The 22,866-nt window shown below is 39.8% G+C and overlaps 1 protein-coding gene across 4 annotated transcripts; it reads left to right on the top strand.

Moving 5' to 3' along the window:
* Positions 1 to 545: 545 nt before the first annotated feature.
* On the top strand, positions 546 to 20,155 carry LOC119483624 (radixin-like). Of its 4 annotated transcripts, none has more exons than XM_037761882.1 (15): positions 546 to 726; positions 2,730 to 2,823; positions 10,846 to 10,929; positions 11,109 to 11,204; positions 11,862 to 11,984; positions 12,114 to 12,265; positions 12,463 to 12,546; positions 13,288 to 13,434; positions 14,796 to 14,892; positions 15,006 to 15,169; positions 15,261 to 15,391; positions 15,789 to 15,949; positions 16,148 to 16,240; positions 16,353 to 16,589; positions 16,964 to 17,563. In XM_037761882.1, the coding sequence occupies exons 2-15, from the start codon at positions 2,812 to 2,814 to the stop codon at positions 17,018 to 17,020; spliced, it is 1,638 nt and encodes a 545-aa protein (XP_037617810.1). In that variant the 5' UTR covers positions 546 to 726; positions 2,730 to 2,811; the 3' UTR covers positions 17,021 to 17,563. The 4 variants fall into 4 exon arrangements, with proteins under 4 accessions (XP_037617810.1, XP_037617808.1, XP_037617809.1 ...); XM_037761880.1 differs by lacking the exon at positions 16,964 to 17,563 and adding an exon at positions 17,598 to 20,155 and having other exon boundaries at positions 548 to 726; XM_037761881.1 differs by lacking the exons at positions 546 to 726; positions 16,964 to 17,563 and adding exons at positions 859 to 1,078; positions 17,598 to 20,155.
* Positions 20,156 to 22,866: the final 2,711 nt, after the last annotated feature.

Genomic DNA, 22,866 nt, shown 5'->3' on the forward strand with positions numbered 1-22,866 from the left:
CATATGCACAAAATCAAGATGGAGATGGAGATGGATCAAATATTTAGTTTTGGTTCTACAGATTATGTAGTTCCCACTGGGAGACCATTTGGGTTCAAATAAAGGGAATTTTTCAATTAATAAGGATTTAAATAAGATATTTTCAGTCATACATTAAGACAAGTAATGGCTAAATTCAAGAAAATTGGGCTGCTGCATGAAGAAAATTAGTTTCATAACTTAAAAAGGACTCAGGGGTCGCTTTAATGTAACATGGGAAATACCTTAAATGATGCAGAAAACCTCTTAAATTACCATAGCATATTAAAAACCATTAAATAATGCATTAATTTACCCTAGATTGGGGGTAAAATCATATTGTTTTAGAGGTTGGTCCCTAAATTTGCACCTGATACTTCCTTTAAACGACATTTCCATCAACCACATTGATTTCTTATAAATAAAACCCTAAAAAAGTTTTTTTTTTTTTACAGCTGATTTCTTCTCCTCGAGGCTTTTATTTTTAAAGGCGTGACCGGAAGCCGTAGTGTTACACTCCAGCTGGCTCGACCACTAGGACCCCAAATCGCCTTATGGGTTGTTAAGACTTCAGCGGTGTTTCTGCGGGAATTTGTTTCGTCTAAAAGCAGCAAGAGATAAGCAACGAGCGGGGTTACCACCGTGGATATCGTGTTAACCTTGAAGATACCAGTCTTTTCTATCAATTCAAAGACTTCATCCCTCCTGGTGAGTCCCTAAAAGATGAGTTTGATGCGATAGCGGATATCCTCACATGTATACACACCATAGATAGACGAGTTGTGCCTCTTAAACTGCCTGTAAACGCCTTACGTAGTCACAATCTATTTTTATATTATATATATTTTTATTTGTTTGTTTGTGGTGAATTAGTGATGGCCAAACTTTCAAATGTTAAGGCTCTACAACTTTACGTTTTATGAGGGGAGGCAAACATTTGGCTGTACCGTTATGTCGACTACACCCACTGGCATTAAAAAAGTCAGGCTCTCAAACGGACACCTTTTTACCTTCAGTTGGAGTGAAACTCGTGAAAAACGTCTTTTTTGACACGACAAACGTACGTATTTTAATTGTTTTCGTCGTCTCATACATTTATAGCTAACAAGTGTGACTTTTTTTGTCCACTATTTGGTTAAATATTGGTTAAATCACTGTGTAACGGAAGCCAACTGTCGGGCGGGTAAAGCTAGCTCATTGCTCACAAGCTACAAGTGGGCACGTCTTAATCTGGGGTACCAACGCTAGCGTTACACCTCAAATCAGTCAGTCAGTGGGGCTTCCTAACACATCGTTCTAGAACATAACCATATTATTTGCTACACTGTTATTCTGTAAAGCCATTATCATTGTCTAATGAGAGCATTATACTCACTTATACTGTGTTATGGTAATTATTATTTATTTATTTTAGTTACCAATATGGAGTAGGGTCCTTTTTGAAAAGTATTTTTAGCTGTAAAAGAGGGGTATTAATTAAAAAAAATTAAAGTAGCTACATTACATCACCATTACATCATTGTATAGGACAAGAACTGAATGGAACTTTACTACGTCATGAATGCCTTATGTTGTATATAATATATATAAATAGTCAGTGGGCTTCCTAACACATTTTTCTCCAACATAACCATATTATTTGCTACACTGTTATTCTGTAAGACCATTATCATTGTCTAATGAGAGCATTATACTCACTTATACTCTGAGCTAAACAAAGTGTAACAAAATATGAACCATTTAAATAAAAGAAAGTATAAAAAAAAGGAGCAGTATATACAGTATTGACAATAATCAGACTATTAACAAAATTGCACAAGTGGAAAATTATATTGCACAGTGAGAATTACACCTGAGTAGTACTGAGTAGTGTTATTTTCCAGTAGACCACTTTGTAAGCTTTGGGATTGTGATATGCTATCTATGACTCAGCACAATACCATCAGATCATATACTGGAGCATCCAGATCTGATTGATGTGACATGCTCACATAACAAAAAAACTCTTGTTTTCCCTGGATCATCTCAGTATCATATGGCAGTTCAACCCAGGTCATTACCCAACTTGTAGGCTTGTGTTTCAACTAGAGTGTACCTGAACTGTGACATGTATATTGTGCAATGACGATATACAGGGTGAAATAGATTTGTAGATAGATGCGTTCTCCAAATATCCGACAATTTGAGATCTTTTATTTTGATAAAGTATAACTGATGATCATTTTACAATGAGTCATCACATAATGTCTTGACTGTCTTTTGGTTTTCTCTTCTACTAATTATGTTTCAAGGAGTTTTCCCCCCCATACACACTTGTAATAGTTTCCGTATGTGCACTATGTTCAGCAATGTGAAAGTGCATGTTGAGATTGAATGCAAAACCACTCTTCTGTGCTTCTGGCTGTTTGGGGTTTCTGTGCCTTGTAGTCGTTAACAGATTTAGGAATGGGACTCATTTCAGTTTTGTTTTTTCATTCTCTCCTTAAACTTTATATTAATTTTGTGTCGTATGCATTGTGTTGTCTATACCACTGAATTCAAGACTTGACTGATAGATCCTGATATAAAAAACCTGTCAACTTTGAAGGAAGAATGTCTGCCCAATTTAAAGATTAATCATTGTAATGTATTGTTACAGAGAGAATACAAAAAAACACAAGTAAATAATGTTGTACGTAGGCCGCTGCTCATATTGTCTCTTTCGCTTTCAGGTCCTGTGATACAGGTGTTGTTGCCGTCCTGTGACGGATTTATCCTCTCAGCTGTCGGGTGTAAGGCGGAGAGGAAGCAAAGATGCCGAAACCGGTAAGAGGCTGAAAGGAGCCACATGAGAGTTGGCGTACAAATGTCAGCAGCTTTTATCATACTGTGTTCTACAGAGGTATGCAGACATGCAGCGGTGAGGGTAAAGAAAAAAACACTTGAGTTAGGCACTTTCCTTGCTCATCGATTCAGATTGTTTGATGTAAAAAAAAAAAAAAGCTTGCAGTGTTAGAACTTCTTAAGCAGTAGCCCATGTAGCTCAGGATATATGATATGAATCAGAAACATGAAAGTTGCTTGTTTGTTCCTGCCTAGTCTGCTTGTATAAACTGATTCCCTCCAGTTGTCATAATAGTCGGAATGCACTGCTGCTGAAAGCTACGTCTTTGCATTCTGGGAAGTGGCAGTTTCATGCCCATGGCTGCTCCCACTCCTCATACTCCTCTTCCAAGTAAACAACAGCCAGAGTGTGAAATGAACTGCCAGGCCCACAGGCCCCGCAACTCCAACACTGCTGCCATTGTTGCTTAAAGGGTGGCGTGAATGCCAGAGTCCTGGGATGTGAACAACACCAAAACAAAACCAATTTGATGCAGCCCCTTCATGGCTGTCCCGCTGTCGTCCTGCTGCATGAGTCTCGGGATGCTGCGCAATTAGTTTTCACTTATCAGTAAAAGATTTTCAAAGTATGAAGTTGTCTATGCCAGTGGTTCTTAATCAGGGGTCCTTGAGACAGTTCCAGGGTGTCTCCAGAAAAATGGGGAATAGTTTATTTTCACTATTTAATTCCCCATAGAAGTGAGCCCATTTGAATAAGAGTTACTATTCTGGTATAGGTTTCACTTCCTCCACAGTTATCTCCTCAACTGTAGTTGTCAACTATAGAATTCTGGTCTTAAACATAGAATATCTAACAACCAAAATCTTTTCAAATGGAGGTCCCTAAAGCAAAATACTATCAATTTTGGGGTGCGTGACTTAATGTGTATCAATTTAGGGGTCCTTGATACAAGAAAGGTTGAAAACCACTGGTCTAGACCACTTGTTACTCTAACTATGACATAGCATTACTGAGTATTTGGCCTTTTTAGTCGACAAATCTGTCTATTTGATGCATTGTAAATCAAAGCTAACGTTGCGTTTGATTCACGTTTTTTTTTCATGATAAGATTTCAAGGTCAAGTTGCTAAAACTTGCATCAGAAATTTTCTTATGAACTCTGAACAACAGGCATCAGGCTTTGCCACAAGTGAGTCTATCTCCTGAGGTGGTTGGTGTTTCTGTGTGTTTGTGGGTGGGGGGTTGGAGGTTTTGGGAAGCTACAGAAGAAGAACAGAGCCAGGCACTGATGTCATCCTCCACTTCCCCCTCTTGTCCCCTGAGTCACCAGGGCACCATCCCAAAACAGCTCAGTGGAGGGCTGGCCGCTCAGCTCAAAGCGACATCTCTGTCACAGACAATAACTAACTGACAGAGAGAGTACAGCTTGTCGCAGGGAGGCACAGTAAACAGAGGAAGCAAAGGCAGGGTCGATCAGACGTGACCTTCTCTGGGATCGGAGACAGACATCAAAACTTTTAGAATAGACCTCTTATGCCTCAGTGTCAGATTTTATCTGTAACCAAAGATTAAAAACAATCGCAAGGTTGAGTTGCATAAGAGTTTTTCGAGCTAGTAGCGAGGGTACTGAATTTGTTTTTCAGTCGTGATTTTGCAATAGCAGTCACGACTTAATAGAAGTTTCTTATTCGATAGATTTATTTCAAAACAAAACAAGAATAACCAATAAAATGAACTGTAAACATATACAAAATTAAAAATACATATTTTATGTCTGAAAATGAGTAGGCAGAACTTGTATGGTCCTACCTCTTTCTATAACTTAAATAATGAATTTAATGTTTATCACACATACACATAAATAATCATCTTGATACAAAAAACAAACAACAACAACAAGCGTCACAGTTCTGAGAGAGACACGTCCTCATCCCTGTACCGCTAGTTGTATTGTTCTTGATTTAGCCCAACTTTGGAGCGTTATTGAACCTCCTTCCCGACAAGCTAGTATGACATGGTTGCTACCAATGGATTCAGTTTCATATGATAACAGTATCTTCACTTTAGCTCTAAAACAGCCTGCTACAGCCTCCGAAAAAGACAGTAAAGTCGCTTACCCACTTTGGTAAAAACCACGCGTTAGTGTGTGTTTGCAATATCCTACATTGTTTACGATCCTCATGGCTCTTATTTGTAGTATACATAATGAGTGCAATGTGGTTTTGCGCGTGTTACTCCACACCTCCACACAGTAATTCAGGGTTATTATGGGGTGATAGCACCCCACAGGAAGAGGGCCCTCGCTGGCTTCCTAGCTTGTGGCTGTTATGTCGTTTGCTGGTGAAGGGGCCCACTGTGTACATCGGGGGCTCGGTCTATGTCAACATCCTGTCTCTGTGGAAGTACAAAAGCAAGGTGAAGAGAGAGGATTATCACCACACGACTGAGGGACTGTTAGGGCAAGAATGTCAGATGGGTGAATACAAAATTTGGGAATAGTAGGAAATGGAGAGAGAAGAAAAAGAGATGGGAATGTGTTATAGTGCTCAGGAGATACTCTGTAGGAATTTGAAGAGGAAGGAAAACAGTGGAGATTATTTGATGGGAGGAGTTGCAATATTGTTGCTGGGCAACAGTAGAAATCTGTTTCCCTGTTGTGTTTGACCCTTAACCTCATTTACAATACAAAAGTTAGGTCCATAATCAAGTAGAGTAAGTAAGGCCCTCCATTTTCCTGTTTATTATCCCTCTAGTGTATTTTGTAAAATCACTGGCAGCTTTTCAGATCCCGTCTCCAACACTTGTCTGGACATGGATAAGTCGATTTTTTTCGTCCTCTTGTGAAAGGGATGCTTCACACTCAGCATTCACCTTCCCTTCCCCCAAAGGCTGCATGTTTGTGATTGTAGGTAGCAATGATTCCTCACTCCTCCTTCCTTTCCTCCTCCCCTCCGAAAGCCTGCCTCACACTGCAGGAGGGTTATCAGAGGGACAGACAGCTGCTCAGAGCCCAGCAGGACAGATTAGCAATTCTACTGATTGTAGTGTGTGTGTGTGTCTCTTGAGGCAAAGCTCCTCTAAACAGCTTACAGTAACTTAACAGCTGCACATTTAACAAGAGGAGCGTCTGAGTGGGAACTCGTCTTCACAATTGAAATGGAGAGGGGGATTTAGAAACATCCTTAAAGCATACGAAGAAAGACTAAACAAAATGTGAATGATACAGTCACTGGTGTTGTGACTCACTGAGATACCCATTGGCTTTTCATTTTTGATGGCCTCACTTGCTTGTCAAGTCAGCGCTTTATTGCAATCTTGAACTACTCACTGCAGCTCAAGGCCTGTTTAGTGATACTGCACATGAAGGAGGTAGAGTAAATTACAGTGTTATGTACGACAGTGTCAAATAGTCCCAGCCTTAAACTTTGTCCATTCTGAGCTACTGTAGAAACATGGCGGTTCAACACAGCAGACTCTGTGAAGATGACCTTCTCCTTATGTAGGTATGAAGGGCTCATTCTTAGCTTCTTAGTTTCAGGTGGTTATACACAAATGAAAACATATTTATGAATATTATATTCCATTTCTGCTAATAGATCCCCCAAAATGCTACACACTGTTCCTTTAAGTAAGCGGCGAGTGAGAGGCGAACAGGACGGAAAAAAATGAGAGGGAGTTAGTGAGACAGATGTTTTTCCTGCTGCTACACTATTCAGGATATACAGGTACAATATGCTATGGGGTAGTTCTTCACTGAGTAAAGTACAGCCATAAAGCATCTGTTAACAGAACTAAATGAGCTGAAAATGTGTATTCAGTATGCAAATGTTGGCAAAGAGACTGAAAACTTCATTGGAAATAATGAAGAACAGGTTTTTTTAGGCTACATCCACACTAATATGTTTTTGTTTTAAAACTAAAACTGATCTCCATCCAGACGAGCGTTTTAGGGCCGTTTCGGAATTCGTTTCTGACCGTCCAGACTTAAGCGGACTCAGCGGCGTTTCCAAACGTCTCCGTTTTAGGGCTCTCAAAGACGCCGGAGTAGTGTGGACGCTATGCTTAAACATAGCAAAAGTTATGCATTTTAAAGCAAAGACGTATTAGTGTGGATTTAGCCTCAGACGCTCTGGGTTGTTACACTACTTTTAGGGGTTACCTCTTGCTTTTAAGAAGTTGTGAGGCATCGGTTCACATCATGACTCGCAGGCTCCCTCAAATGGCATGGTAGCTTTAAACTAATACACCATAATTTGCAGGTAGTATAGATGCTTTTCCTTGCAATAACTTCTTAAATGTGTCTTTGTTTGGTTGTTTGCTTACTCTCTTTTTAAAGAGAGCAATTTTGTCATTTTGCCCAGTCAGTGTGTCTAGTATCACCAGACAGATCGGTCGTATATGACAGACTTACAAACGTCGCTTCTTCGAGACTTCTCAGTTGTCGTAGTGTGTGATTAGCTGTGTCAGAGTCTCGGCATGTTGTTGTCCCTCTTCTCCTCCCCCTCTCTGCAGGAGAGATGGGATTAACTGACCGTCTGGTCCATACAGGATTCCACCTCTCTCTCTGTGCTGGTTGGCTCTGTTTTGGCAGAGACACACACACACACACACACATGCAGCACAAAGGTTGGCTCTTTCACAGCTGATTGCTGATGGCAGGCGGGCCCCACACAAATGCAGGGGACGGTACATTCAAGGCCGGTCACTTGGAAACCCCCAGCTCAGCACAGCATTCTCCATAACTACTCCTATCTCAGAAAGCCAATGAGGCAGCTAGTCTGGACACCAACACAGTCTTAATTCACCTGTCAGTCAACCATGAACAGGTTATTGTGCTGATGTGCGTTTGTTTTGTGCACTTGCAAGAGTTGATCGCGATGTTGCCCTAGTAGTTTGCTGTTGGCTTCATTTAGTGTGATGGAATTTGTTGCAAATCTTTTTCACAAAAAGGCCTCAGCACCTGGATTAAATGCAAGTCTGTGTTTTCTAAAGTAAAGTTAGGTCACTGAGGACAAAACTCTATGGATTAGTTGTGATGCCATCTTCCCATCCAGTTCTTAAATGATGGAGATTCTCCTTGATCAGAAACTGGCATGAAGAGTACAAGTTAAATACTGTTATCGCACCATGAAACAACTGTATCTCAGACACTCAGGTAGCTGGTCTTCCATCTTGTACATAACATGTTATGTATGTTGCTTGTCCCGTAGCAGCTGGAACTTTCAATGACTCATCAGGCAAAGGGCCACAGTTTGTTTACAGCCTGCCAGAGACCCATAGTCAGGTAGTAAACGGTAAATCAAGACCTTTTTTGTGGAATGTATTCATTGCCAAAGCTCAATTATACATTGTGTGTGCAGGACATACACGGTGTGAAAAGAGAGGGGCGGAAGTGTCTACGCTTTTCACCTCTGCCTGTTGCTTTTATGAGTAATAGTTCCTCTTGGTTGAATGTTGTATTATGCGTTGTGCAAAGGCTTGCTGCAGCCTGCAGTAGTATGAAATGAGGAGCGGTGACCTTGGTGCCTTCACTGGCTTCTGATGGAACTTTTGCAAACATTGCTGGCTTCTTGTTGAATATTTTTTCACATGTGTTTGTTGTGGTTGATGGTTTATAATTGGATTTATATTAATCCATAATCCATAATAATTGTTAAGTGTCCAAGCAAAACTAAGCAGAGTCAAGAGCTGGTTTTCCTATTCAGCAGTAGCTCATGTTCTATCATGTAACCATATCCTTAGCATCCTCATTGAAATGATGTTGACAGGGCTGTTTTGTAATATGCAGCTAATGTTATTGGATGTCAATGTCATTGGTGTAGAGTGCCCAGAGTGATCTAGACTCGCATTCATGAAGCAGCTCAGAATCATGCAAAAAACACAACAACTAAACTAAGACTAAAAAATTCTCCAATCTCAGAGTGGTACTTGATTTAATTATGAAGCTTATGACACGCTCTTTTCATTTGAGAACTATAAAATAATGGCGCATTTCCCTGTTTTGTGCAGACAACACATCATAATTCGGTGAAAAATAAAACACAAAGTAATGTCACAGATATGAAGAGCTAGTTTCACACTGATAAAAGCATACACAACTGCCAAATAGTCTGGTATATTCATGCAAAACCATGTGTTCCATCAAATTGGGTTATTTACAGTGAAATATATGCTAAAACATAATTGCAAATCATTGCTTTTGTAGCTGAATTTCCTTAAATCTTTCCTTCAATGAAGCGTTAATTGGAATATCTTGTTTTTTGCAGAGCGGCCTCAGTTTTGTAGACAGTCGCCCTAAAAACCTCCTCCACTCCTGTCCAACTCTGATTTAGCCTTAATTGCCAGACGAGCTATCCTTTATGTGAATCCATTTCTTTTTCCTCCCCTGCAGATAACTGGCATATATTGCAAGTTGGGTTGATTTCCCAGACATGGATTAAGTCTTGGTCTTGATGTGGACTAAAAATGAAAGACACTGGCAACAAGCATGCCAGAGAATTTGGCCTCAAAGAGCACAAACCACAGCAACTACATCAATTGAAAATTGACTGAAGGCAGAATACAATCATTTAGTCACTTAAGACTTTTCCTGGGAAGCTGCCCACATTTTCCAACCAAAATAAAGCTTGGCCTTAAGCAGGTTAGGTTATGAACACGTGGGACACAGTTTAGTCCCTTGAAATAATGCACATTATAGTAAAAGTTTAGGCCATGCAGGAGCATGCGAGAGGTCTATAGTGTGGAGAAAGTGCTGCAACTTTTCATGGGTTTTTAATGAGAGGGAGACAGATACACTGTGGCGCGGGGGAGTCCAGCTATGTGCTGTATAGACACAAGTTTCATGGATTATTCATTGCAGGGATATAGAGAGAAACAGAGACGAATGAACGCTGGAGAAGAAAAACTGAGAGGAGAGGGAGAGAAATGCAAAGTAAGCTTTCCTGAGGTTGTGTATAATTGCTGAGAGGAAAAGGAAAGGTTTTTTTTGCTCGGTTTCTTCTTTCTGTGTCCCTTTTCCTTTCCCTCCTTTTCTGTACGGTTGGCTCATCTACAGTAACCTCGCTGTAACTTAATCTCAAAGGGAGTACACCCCAGATCATCTCTCTTGCTTCCTGTCGCGCTCTATCTCCCCCACCTTCTTTTTTTTTTTCTGCACTCTTGCTAAACTTTTTGCTTTTGCACTCTGCCTCTCATTTTGCCTCTCGCCTTCCTCTGCACTTCCCTCGGTCTCTCTCTTCTTGCGTTGTTAACCACTACTGAGGCAACACACCGCTCAGTGTGTGCGTAGGTGTGTGTGGGGGGGAGGATGCGAGATGCCTCGGAGGTCAGCCCCGCTCTGCTCTGTGCCATCAGCTGCTGCTGGCCTACTGCCAGTGCCATTTACTGGCAGCTAATGACTGAGTTTTATCCAAAGCTCCACCCCAACAGAGGTCCTTGAGTAGTTGGCTGCCTCGAAAGGTGATGCTTGCCCACCCTGGCAGTGTAGAATGGAAAGAGGGAGAGAGGCCCAAGTTTGCACAGTCCCTTTACAAAACCTTGGTTAGGATCGAGGGAAATTGACATATTGCACGCATACTGAGCAAACATGCTTCTATTCTGATTCTGCATTTCATAGAAGATCGTTGCTCGACTGAGAGAGTTAGACGCACTTCTGTGTCGTCAGTTGTGTTGATACGTGCATGGCGTGTGTCACATTCTACAGGATCTACTGTGTTTTATTTTTATTCCATGACAGAAAAAAGGGTAATTAATGTCTAGCGTTAAGCACAGACAGCACTCATTCCCAGCGTGAGTTGAACTGCAGACTTTATGGTTATGTGCCATGCATTTTACCCACAAGGCATTATGTTTCACAAACTTAACTGCACCTCCATGCAAAGCAAAAAGTAACATTCGTAATGAGCTCAAGGCTGAGGTAGTGCTGTATCTGATCTCTCCATGTAAAATCTTTGCCTGTGGAATATGGCAAACAAACTAAACTTCTTGGTTGTGTTTGTTTTCTAGATCAACGTCCGTGTGACCACCATGGATGCAGAGCTGGAGTTTGCCATCCAACCTAATACCACAGGAAAACAGCTCTTTGACCAGGTGAGCATGAGAGACATACCCACAAATATTGACTTTACTGGTTACTGCTTTTCCAAAAAGCTAAAATTATGTATAGGCATGTTCCTGGTTCAATTCAGGCCGGTGTCCTTTGTGGCATGTCATGTCTGATGCTTGTAGAACCTGTAAGAATTCAGATTTCATTTTGTTTTTATCGTCAGGTGGTGAAGACGGTGGGTCTGCGGGAGGTCTGGTTCTTTGGCCTACAGTACGTGGACAGTAAAGGCTACAGCACTTGGCTCAAACTGAATAAGAAGGTCAGTCTTCCACTGCTTTAATTTTATCCTTCGTCATAACCACCAAAACACAGTTTTTTCATTTACACACTTGCTCTTTTACTGTCTCTTTGCCTTTTTAGTTCTTTGTCAGGGCCTTTCTCTTTCGCTTTCCTTCACATCGTTCTCTGTTTGTCTTTCATCCAGTCAGTGTCTGTTATTTGTCTGTTATTTGCCTGGAAGCTCTGCTTTCGTCTGGAGCCTTTTAACAGGCTTCCTCTCTGGCTCAGGCCAACACACCCTCCAGCCTCTACAGCCCTGCTATTACAGTGTGTCTGTGTGTTTCCGAGTGCCTGACAGAAAGTACCCCTCACGCTCTACAAGTGTGTGTGAAGCCTGTGTGTGTTTATGAGCACAGATGTGTGTGTTTGTTGAGGCCCTCCGGCCACTGTAGACAAATGCAGGGCTGTCAGCTTGATCTGTGACAAACTGTGATTTCTTCTAACAAGCGGGGCTCCAACGGAAACTATTTTGTATGTGAGCAACAGTTGTCCACATGCAGCCCAGTAGCACATGTCCCCCAGATATCAAAAGATCTGACAGTGACCAGATTACAGAAGTGTTATGTGATGAATATGCTTGTTCATTACAGTCCCTTGATGTGCTCTGATAAAAGGAAATGTGGTCTCTCTCCTGTAGGTGACCCAGCAGGATGTGAAGAAAGAGAACCCCCTGCAGTTTAAGTTCAGAGCCAAGTTCTTCCCTGAGGATGTCTCAGAGGAACTCATCCAGGAGATCACCCAGAGACTCTTCTTCTTGCAGGTAACAAGCCACTCACTAGTCAAGTTTCCATCCAAATGTAGTGCAACATTTTAACTGAATTTGATATTGAAATTTTGGGAAAAAGTGAACACATTAAATGAGTTCTGTCACTCCCTCCCGTTCCACCAGGTGAAGGAGGCCATCCTGAACGACGAGAACTACTGTCCCCCAGAGACAGCTGTGCTACTGGCGTCATACTCTGTCCAGGCCAAGTATGGAGACTACAACAAAGATGCCCACAAGCCTGGGTACCTTACCCATGACCGACTGCTGCCTCAGAGGTACACACACACACAAAAAAAATGCGTCACAACTTATATGGCTCTGCTGTGAGTCCGAGTTTTCACACACAGGTCTGTTGAAACCTGGAATGCGTCTCGTTTCCCTGTTGGAATTTTCAATGATTTCCTCTCAAGGAAACGATTCTGTGCCATTGAATATCCCCCGTCAGGTGAAGTCATTGTGTTTGTGCACGCAGGGTCCTGGAGCAGCACAAGCTGACCAAGGAGCAGTGGGAGGACAGGATACAGACCTGGCACGAAGAACACAGAACAATGCTCAGGTATGTGTCAAACTCTCCTTATATGGGCATTTTCAAAGGGGTCTCTTGACCTCTGACCTCAAGATATGTGAATGAAAATGGGTTCTATGGTTACCCACGAGTCTCCCCTTTACAGACATGCCCACTTTATGATAATCACATGCAGTTTGCAAGTCATAGTCAAGTCAGCACACTGACACACTCACAGCTGTTGCTGTCTTGTAACAGGAGAGACTTGAGAGAGCAGGTCCAAAGCACACTGGAGCACACGGACTTAAGGCAGTCAACTTTATTTAAAGACTAACGTTTCGACGCCAACTGCGTGCTTTGGACCAGCTCTGAAGTCTCTCCTGTTACAAGATTGCCCTACTCCTTGAGCACCGGACAGGCCTACTATTTCTTGTGAGGCGGTTGAAGCGCGTTTAACGTCCCTTCTTCAGCTGTTGTTGTCTGTTGGGTTTGAGTTTGCCATGTTATGATTTGAGCATCTTTTTATGCTAAATGCAGTACCTGTGAGGGTTCCTGGACAATATTTGTCATTGTTTTGTGTTGTTGATTGATTTACAATAATAAATATATACAAACATTTGCATAAAGCAGCATATTTGCTGACTAAGAGTACATTTTGAAGGGATAAAAATTGTGAGATTAATTTGCGATTAATCGTGATTAACAATGGACAATAATGCAATTAATCACAATTAAATATTTAATTGATTGACAGCCCTACTTCTAACTCCTCCTGCTTTTCCTCCTCTCTAGAGAGGACTCGATGATGGAATACCTTAAAATCGCCCAGGACTTGGAGATGTACGGAGTCAACTACTTTGAGATCAAAAACAAGAAGGGCACACAGCTGTGGCTGGGCGTGGACGCCCTCGGCCTCAACATCTACGAACACGAAGACAAGTAAGGGACGCACACTAACAGATTATTTATTTGTATGTTTTGGTATGAATCCCGTCACGTACCACCACAGGCTTGCAAGAGGATCAGAGCTGTGGTTTGCAGGTGATTACTAAACAGCAGCAGAAATGAGTGAGTAGGTGGAGGCTTATGACACAGCGTGCCACAACCGATGTGAGTCAACACATGTCGTCATAACGCAGTCTGTTATATACCTTATGTATCACCCAACTTCCCCACAAGATCAGAGCCAGAGCCTTGTGTCTTATTTATCAGCAAATAACCTTAAAAATATCATTTTTATCATAAGATTTTCAGATTCTGCACAAAGTTGTTTTGGATTATCTTTCATCTGTGTATAGCTTTTAATATGTTTTATAGATTTTTCAAGGACTTAAGTCATCCAATGCCCAAAGAACAGACATTCTGTGCAGTCTCTTTCTGTTATGACTGCAGAGCACGTACTGTAAGCACTCAGAACAGCTCAGCATTATTCATCCAACTTGTAAACAACTGCCTGTTCAGCTTTGACATTGTAAATTTGAGAGACATATTTTGGTGTTTGCTAGAATCTCTGGAAACACTTAGATTCAGTGCTGTAAATGTGATCACGAGCCAAACTACAGTAGCTGACTTTTTTTTAAAAACCTGTAGTTAGTTGGAGCGGTGGCGCTAAATCTGATACCGGATCCATTTGCCAATACATATTAGACAGTTTTGTTTATTTACCACGCTACTATTTTTCTCACTTTGTGGGACGCTCGATGCCAACATGACATGCACAATGTCCAACAAGTTTAGAGGGCGATATTTTTAGAAGTGAAAACTGAGGGAGAAGCGGAGAAAGGAAGACCGTGTGGGAGAGTCTTTCCTTTCCTCTCTGGTCAGAGAAAGGATAGATTTAATCACAACTCCTGTAGCGTTTCCTCTCACTGCTTTCCCCATCCTGTCCCGTTAGCTGAGGTCATCACAACTGCCATCCTCTTGTCCTCTTGTCCAGGTGACAAAGGAAGGGAAATAAGGGATAGTTTCTCAACATCCTCATTATCACATTATCCCTTTCGTTTCCTTTCTTTCTATTTGTTCCTTCATGATCAAAGACAACACCCACAATCCTTTTTTAATTCTTGGCAGGAAGTTGCATCAACCTACTTCTCTTTCCTGGTATTATTCTTAAACACTTCATTGAAAAATCTAAAATTGAAGATGATTTCCTGTAAGGTGGTCTGTTCATACTTGGCACCATCTGCTGGCTGAATGAACAGCCAACTGTGTAACACCCTGTACTGTATGTTGTCATAAGAGTGGGAAGTTTAAATGTTTAAAGTGTACATTTTTTAACGTTTGGACATTTATTTTTTCAGATTGACACCAAAGATTGGCTTCCCCTGGAGTGAGATTCGAAACATCTCTTTCAACGACAAGAAGTTTGTCATCAAACCTATTGACAAGAAAGCACCCGTGAGTGTCCGATTCATCAAAAGCATAACAACGTCAACATGTATACAGAGTACATGTCCTGCTTCACATTTAAGGATATGTTTTCTCTCCTCTCTCTTTCTTAAAACACGTAGGACTTTGTGTTTTATGCCCCGCGGCTGCGCATCAACAAGCGCATCTTGGCGTTGTGTATGGGTAACCACGAGTTGTACATGAGGAGGAGAAAGCCCGACACCATCGAGGTGCAGCAGATGAAGGCTCAGGCCCGAGAGGAGAAGCACCACAAACAGATGGAGAGGTACTGCACAGGAATACCTTCTACCCATGTTGTCATTTTTGTCATAGAAAAGCCTGCGTAATCTGAAACATTTATTTGCAAAACTTCTCAGAGCCCAGCTGGAGAATGAGAAGAAGAAGCGAGAGTACGCGGAGAAAGAAAAGGAGAGGATAGAGCGCGAGAAAGACGAGCTCATGGAGAGGCTGAGAAAGATTGAAGAGCAGACGTTGAGAGCTCAGAAAGGTAACCGTTTTTCTTTTTTTATTCATCCATCAGTTTACTCCTTCCTTCCCTCCTCTCCCTTCCTTGTGTCTGTAAGTGGAGCCTCTCTCCAGGGCCGTGAGTCGAGGCCAATCATGTCTATTCATAATGCTTGTATGACCCGAATGAACTGAATGTTTTTTTTCATTCCTCTGGTTGTTTTTACTGTTTGTATTTATTCAGAAACCATGTCCAATGCCAAATCTTACCTTATGTATTTGTAAATAAACCCTCAGTTCAGATTTATGTACCTGAATCAACAGTATCTGATTTGACCAGTAACTTCCAGGAGAGATCATACTGATGATTGAATTTGAAATGTGTAGAAAGATGAAATGAAAGTGATGTATAACACGTTTGTGTGTCTGCCCTTCCACAGAGCTGGAGGAACAGACTCGCCGGGCCCTGGAGCTGGAGCAGGAGAGGAGGAGAGCGAGGGAGGAGGCCGAGAGGCTGGAGAGAGACCGGCAAACGGCTGAGGAGTCCAAGGCGGAGCTGGTCAAACAGGCTGCAGACCAGCAGAAGACCCAGGAACAACTGGTGTGTGTTTGTTTTCACGGATGGTGTGAGCAACTACAGGCTGCTTTATGTGGATATTTAATGTGGAAATGAGACAACCAGTGGTGACACAACACAGAGACACAAACAAACCGCTCTCCAATTATAGTAATGGGATTAGCGCGTTCTTAAATGTAAATGTACAGTGTGTGTAACAGTAGGGTCTTTACTTTATCCCAGGCTGGTGAACTGGCTGAATTCACAGCCAAGATCGCTCTCCTGGAAGAAGCCAAGAGGAAGAAAGACGACGAGGCCACAGAATGGCAGCACAAGGTACCGGACTCCTCTCTTCCAATCCTACATAGCTCTAACATTGAATTTTTCAATGTCACCAGGCATGCATCTCTGTCTTACACTCTCCCCCCTCCATGCCCTCAACCTGCAGGCTATGTCCGCCCAGGAGGACCTGGTGAAGACCAAGGAGGAGCTGAAGACCGCGATGACCGTGGTGCCGGCGCCTCTGGTCAGCCACGCCGAGAGCGAGCACGAGGAGCAGGACGAGAACCACGCGGAAGCCAGCGCCGAGCTCTCCAATGAGGGCGTCAGCGAGCTGGACCTCCGCAGCGAGGAGGCGCGCGTCACTGAAGCTCAGAAGAACGAGAGGGTCAAGCAACAGCTGCAGGTGAGAGGAAGGGGTATAAACCTTTTGCGGGGCTGGGGGCGGCCTGTGGGCCAAATTTAAAGGCTTTTGACACATCACAAAATGATATGACCCTGGGAACTACTTTTCCCAAGGTCAAAGGATGTTTCACACACAATATTAAGTTCATTTAAATCCCAAAAATAAAAATCCCATCTAATAAATGATGTAAAGAGTAACCTGGGGTTGAAAGGAGTGTAAAACTTACCCTTTTGAATAAATCCGCCTCTTTCTAATTAAACAATGTTTATCTCTTTATTCCAAACAAACATTCAATTCATCAGTTTTATCTAACCAAAAAGACATTTGCGTCTCACAAACACAAATAACAACAAGATTATATTATTTTCTAACAGCCGTTTTGTTGCAAAGAAGGAACACCAGCCAAGAAATGGCAAATAAGGGTAAGATAAGGCCTACTTCTCTGTCCATTCTTTAAACTCCTGCTTTTAACAGGAGCAGACGTGCTGGCTTAGACTGTAGCCTGGCTTTAAAGATCTACAGATCAATCAGATCAAAGTACATCAAATCTCTTTCCTAACGTTGAATATACAGAGCCTGTAGATCTAAGCTGGGCTTATGCATAAGCCAGGACGTGTACTGAAGCTATGGCAAGAAGAATTTAAACAGCAACCAAATGGTTTTATTAACCTTAACTTACAACAAAAACAGGCTTTGACCAAACCTATGTAACCACCGACACCTGCTTCAGGGTTTAAAGTAAGTTGAACTGTAGCACCACATTGGAAGGATTTATTTATCTATATTAAACACGTGTTGACACACATAACCAGAGGCTGTAGATAAGTCGCTTTGCGTCAATTTGATGATTACTTTTAAAACGATTTTTCCCATTTTTGCTCTTCTGCACCTGTTTTCAACCTCTATGCCTCTTCATTGCCCTCTGTTGTTTTTTCCTATTTCTACGTCTTTTTCCTTCCTCCCTCCTCCTCATCGCCCTCTCATCCTTCCTTCTCTTTTGTCTCCCAGACATTAAGCTCAGAGTTGGCCGAGGCCAGGGACGAAACCAAGAAGACGCAGAACGACGTGTTGCACGCGGAGAACGTGAAAGCGGGCCGAGACAAATACAAAACGCTGCGCCAGATCCGATCGGGCAACACCAAGCAGCGCATCGACGAGTTTGAGTCCATGTGAGAGCGGCGCCTCGGTCCCCCTCGACCTGCTCCCGAACTTTCCCCATCAGCGGCTGCTCGATTTTCATGGACAACAGATGCTGCCGTCCTTATAGCCCCACCAAGTCCCCTTCAACATCCCCCCCAGGCAATCTTGAGAAATCATCTTGTCAAACTTTGCCAAAGTCCTGCCCCACATCCCCGCTCTCTCCGTCATATGGAGCTGCCTCCACGCCACTCTGAACAAGCAAATATCAGCGTACTGAAGAGATCATCTGTGATCCTTAAACAAAGGGGAAAAGAGAAACTGTTTAACCAAAATGGAAGCAATTGGATTTTTTTATTTTGAGCAAACATGGCCATAGAAAGCTACTTTTGTTGTTATGTTTTTTGTTTTGCTTGACGACTTTGTATGCAAAGGTTTAGTATCCATGTCCTCAGTTAAAGATTACCTGTCATCTCCTTGGTTTTAGGGTTTCCTTCTGCTTTAGTTTGACTGGTTTTTATATTGATGACGCATTTCTTTTTAGTTGTCCAGCTATGAATAAAGACTGGAGGATAAATTAGGTCACTATTTTCAGTCAGCATCCGAAACATATCACAAGCTAGTCATGCTAATGACCTCAGCATCTGTGAGTTGTGAGAGAGCTGAGGTCATTTCACTCTATTCAATCAAACTGTTATTTGAATGTTACATTATGTAAAAAGAAACAACACTGCAGTATTTCAATAGTTTAATTACAGGCTGGATATCAAGAAAAGCGGTGACCCTCGTAGGGAAAAGAGCCACCCGACTTGTCACATGGCAGGTTTTCGATGAGCGAATGTAGCAAAGATAACAAAGGGAAAGTGTTTTTACATGCAGAGGCGATAGGACAGCATGTTATGAGCTTGTGCCACCGAGCTATCGCCCCCTCAAGTGTTATGAAGATAAGCTAACTGGTAGTGTGTGTTTTCCCAGTTGCGTCCTAGTGTTTCATTCCCAGTCACCATAGATGGTTTTCTCTGCCTACCAGCTCACAGAGGATGTTAAACGGACAGACAGAGGAGCAGAGAGCTGTTTGTCTGTCTGTCCAACTTGTTTGAGTGAGTGAGTGTGAAAGTATATACGAATGTGTGGAAGCTGAGATCTGGCACCTCTCTGGCTGGGGAGCTTATGAAAACATCTGTCCTCGAACCCAGGACAATCTCTACCTCAGTAATGTTAGCGGTGGTGACTGGCAGTCAAACACTCAGGGTGTTTCCTCCCCCCCCTTCCCTTCCTTTCCTTGGTTGCTGTTACATCCTTGAGTGGTGCTCCTGGGCAGGCTACGTGGCTTTGTGGCTGTACGTTGGGTTACGGATCTCAAGAGAACATTAAGGGTCTATGTAAAACATACCTCCTAGGTGAGAGATAGAGTGAAAAGTGTTATTTCTTAAGCTAATTTTACACAATGGTCTCCAACCAAACAATGAGGAAAGTGAAATTGAGATGTACTAAAGGTCAATTTGTCGTTCTCCTGTGAAGCATTTGGTTCTAAGTTGTTGGTGGTGACAGCCTGGGTCTACAGAGCCTTGTTTATAAAGAAGCCTCTCTTGTATAATAGTTAAATGCCTTCAATGTCTGCGCAGAACTCCTCTCTGTTTCAATTTCACTTAAAGGAGACAAGTTTGCAGACCTGCAATGGATTCATGGGACTGTCTGAGAGACTTGTGAATACCTAAAGAGGTGCGTTATTAGTAGTTCTTGATGTGAAGGGACCTATTTGTGAGAATCTCTCCTGAATCAAACGGAGAAGCCAATTTCTTCCCCTAAAAAATCGTATTATAAATTCTCATCTGACAACATTGTGCTGAAACAACAAACTGACTTTTGTGGGGCGGAAAAATATGTTCCATGGTGCGTTCTTTTGAAATGTGTGAACATTAAGCTTTTTTTTTTTTTTTTTAATTAACATTATGATGAAATGGTATTATTATTTGTTACGCTTCTACTTGACAGCTGGTGTGGGTTGATATTTTTTTAATAGTCCAACTTTTAAAGTTAAAGCACTTGTATGAGACAAGACACTGAAGCCTGCCTTTTGTGTTAACTTCAGTGTCCGTTGTTAGTGTTGTGTTTGCCATAGCAGGTGGGAAAATGATCCTGTGCTTCCAGCTTATATTTTTGTATTGTGTTCCAAGACCCCAAAGCAGCAGCACGCATCGCTATACTGGACAGCTTCACTGGAGGGGAAATCTCTTGTTGACACCCATCTTCACAGCAGAATGTGACATGTCCCCTCCAGTGAAGCCAGCGTCTGGCACCAGCTGTCACGTTTTGCCGTTTGTTTTTGTTTTTTCCTTACGTTCATGTTAGTATTCTTTAAGATAGAAGGCACACAGATGGATTGCAGTCCATTTCATTGGTTCACAAATAAAAGTTTTAAATTTTGATGTGTTTTTAACCCATTTGTATTCTTTGATATCGCATATTTAATGTTGTTGTGAAGTATCCAGGCTCATTTTGTTGTATCATAGGCTTGAATATCACCTTTCATATCTTTTTGTTTTCATTTTACAGCGGATGATATAGCAGCATCAACTATGCCCATCCAGGTGAAATACCAATTTTTAGGGAGTCCCACATGGAGTCCCGTCCTCCAAGGTGTGAATGTTTTTTAAATATCTTTTATTTAAGAAAAGATATCTGTCATCTATCTTTGTACAGTAAATATCTTTGTTTCATCTATCTTTGTACAGTGAATATCTTTGTGTCATCTATCTTTCTACATATATGTGTATATATATATACATATATGTATATATATATACTGTACAAAGATATTCACTGTACAAAAATAGATGACAAAGATATATATTATAATATATATATATTATATTTATATTATATATATTATATTATATTTATATATATATTCACTGGACAAAGATATTCACTGTACAAAGATAGATGACACAAAGATATATATATATTATATTTATATATATATAAATTATATTATATATATATATATATATATATTCTCTGGAGAAAGATATTCACTGTACAAAGATATATTCATATTAGCCCGGGGGCAACTTTTGCAAAGTGACAGGAAATTATCGTAATATTACTTTAAATATTATTTTTTATTTTATACTTTTCCAAACTATTATTATTATCTATATTTTTACTATTAATAATATTATAATTCTTATTGATAAAAATGAATAAACATTAAAATGCCCATAACTCTTCCTTCTTTGAAATTCTTTATTTTCAAATACAAAGATATTTACTGTACAAAGATGGATGACACAAAAATGTTCACTGTACAAGGATATATGACACTCATATATATATATTTATATTTGTGTCATATATCTTTGTAAATATGCCGCTCCCCACCGCTATAAAAAGATACTTATATCATATTATATATATATTATATATTATATATATATTATATTTATATATATATTATATTATATTTATACATATTATATTATATATATATATTATATTTATATTTATATATATATTATATTATATTTATATATATATATTATATTATATATATATTATATTTATATTTATATATATATTCACTGGACAAAAATATTCACTGTACAGAGATGTGACACAAAGATATTCACTGTAAAAAAGATATGTGACACAAAAATATTCACTGTACAGAGATATGTGACACAAAGATATTCACTGTAAAAAAGATATGTGACACAAAAATATTCACTGTACAGAGATATGTGACACAAAGATATTCACTGTAAAAAAGATATGTGACACAAAAATATTCACTGTACAGAGATATGTGTTGAGTGATTGGCTGATTAGCTATTTCTGTCAGCAAGCAATTGAACAGGTGTGCCTTATAAAGTGGCCGGTGAGTGTATATATTACTATTAATAATATTATAATTCTTATTGATAAAAATGAATAAACATTAAAATGCCCATAACTCTTCCTTCTTTGAAATTCTTTATTTTCAAATACAAAGATATTTACTGTACAAAGATGGATGACACAAAAATGTTCACTGTACAAGGATATATGACACTCATATATATATATTTATATTTGTGTCATATATCTTTGTAAATATGCCGCTCCCCACCGCTATAAAAAGATACTTATATCATATTATATATATATTATATATTATATATATATTATATTTATATATATATTATATTATATTTATACATATTATATTATATATATATTATATTTATATTTATATATATTATATTATATTATATATATATTATATTATATTTATATTTATATATATATTCACTGGACAAAAATATTCACTGTACAGAGATGTGACACAAAGATATTCACTGTAAAAAAGATATGTGACACAAAAATATTCACTGTACAGAGATATGTGACACAAAGATATTCACTGTAAAAAAGATATGTGACACAAAAATATTCACTGTACAGAGATATGTGACACAAAGATATTCACTGTAAAAAAGATATGTGACACAAAAATATTCACTGTACAGAGATATGTGACACAAAGATATTCACTGTAAAAAAGATATGTGACACAAAAATATTCACTGTACAGAGATATGTGACACAAAGATATTCACTGTAAAAAAGATATGTGACACAAAAATATTCACTGTACAAAGATATGTGTTGAGTGATTGGCTGATTAGCTATTTCTGTCAGCAAGCAATTGAACAGGTGTGCCTTATAAAGTGGCCGGTGAGTGTATATATTACTATTAATAATATTATAATTCTTATTGATAAAAATGAATAAATATTAAAATGCCCATAACTCATCCTTCTTTGAAATTCTTTATTTTCAAATATACAAATACAAAGATATTCACTGTACAAAGATAGATGACACAAAAATGTTCACTGTACAAAGATATATGACACTCATATATATATATTTATATTTGTGTCATATATCTTTGTAAATATGCCGCTCCCCACCGCTATAAAAAGATACTTAGATCATATTATATATATATTATATATTATATATATATTATATTTATATATATATTATATTATATTTATACATATTATATTATATATATATTATATTTATATTTATATATATATATTATATTATATTTATATTTATATATATATTCACTGGACAAAAATATTCA

This window comes from Sebastes umbrosus, chromosome 24, assembly GCF_015220745.1.
Source record: "Sebastes umbrosus isolate fSebUmb1 chromosome 24, fSebUmb1.pri, whole genome shotgun sequence".
NCBI lineage: Eukaryota > Metazoa > Chordata > Actinopteri > Perciformes > Sebastidae > Sebastes > Sebastes umbrosus.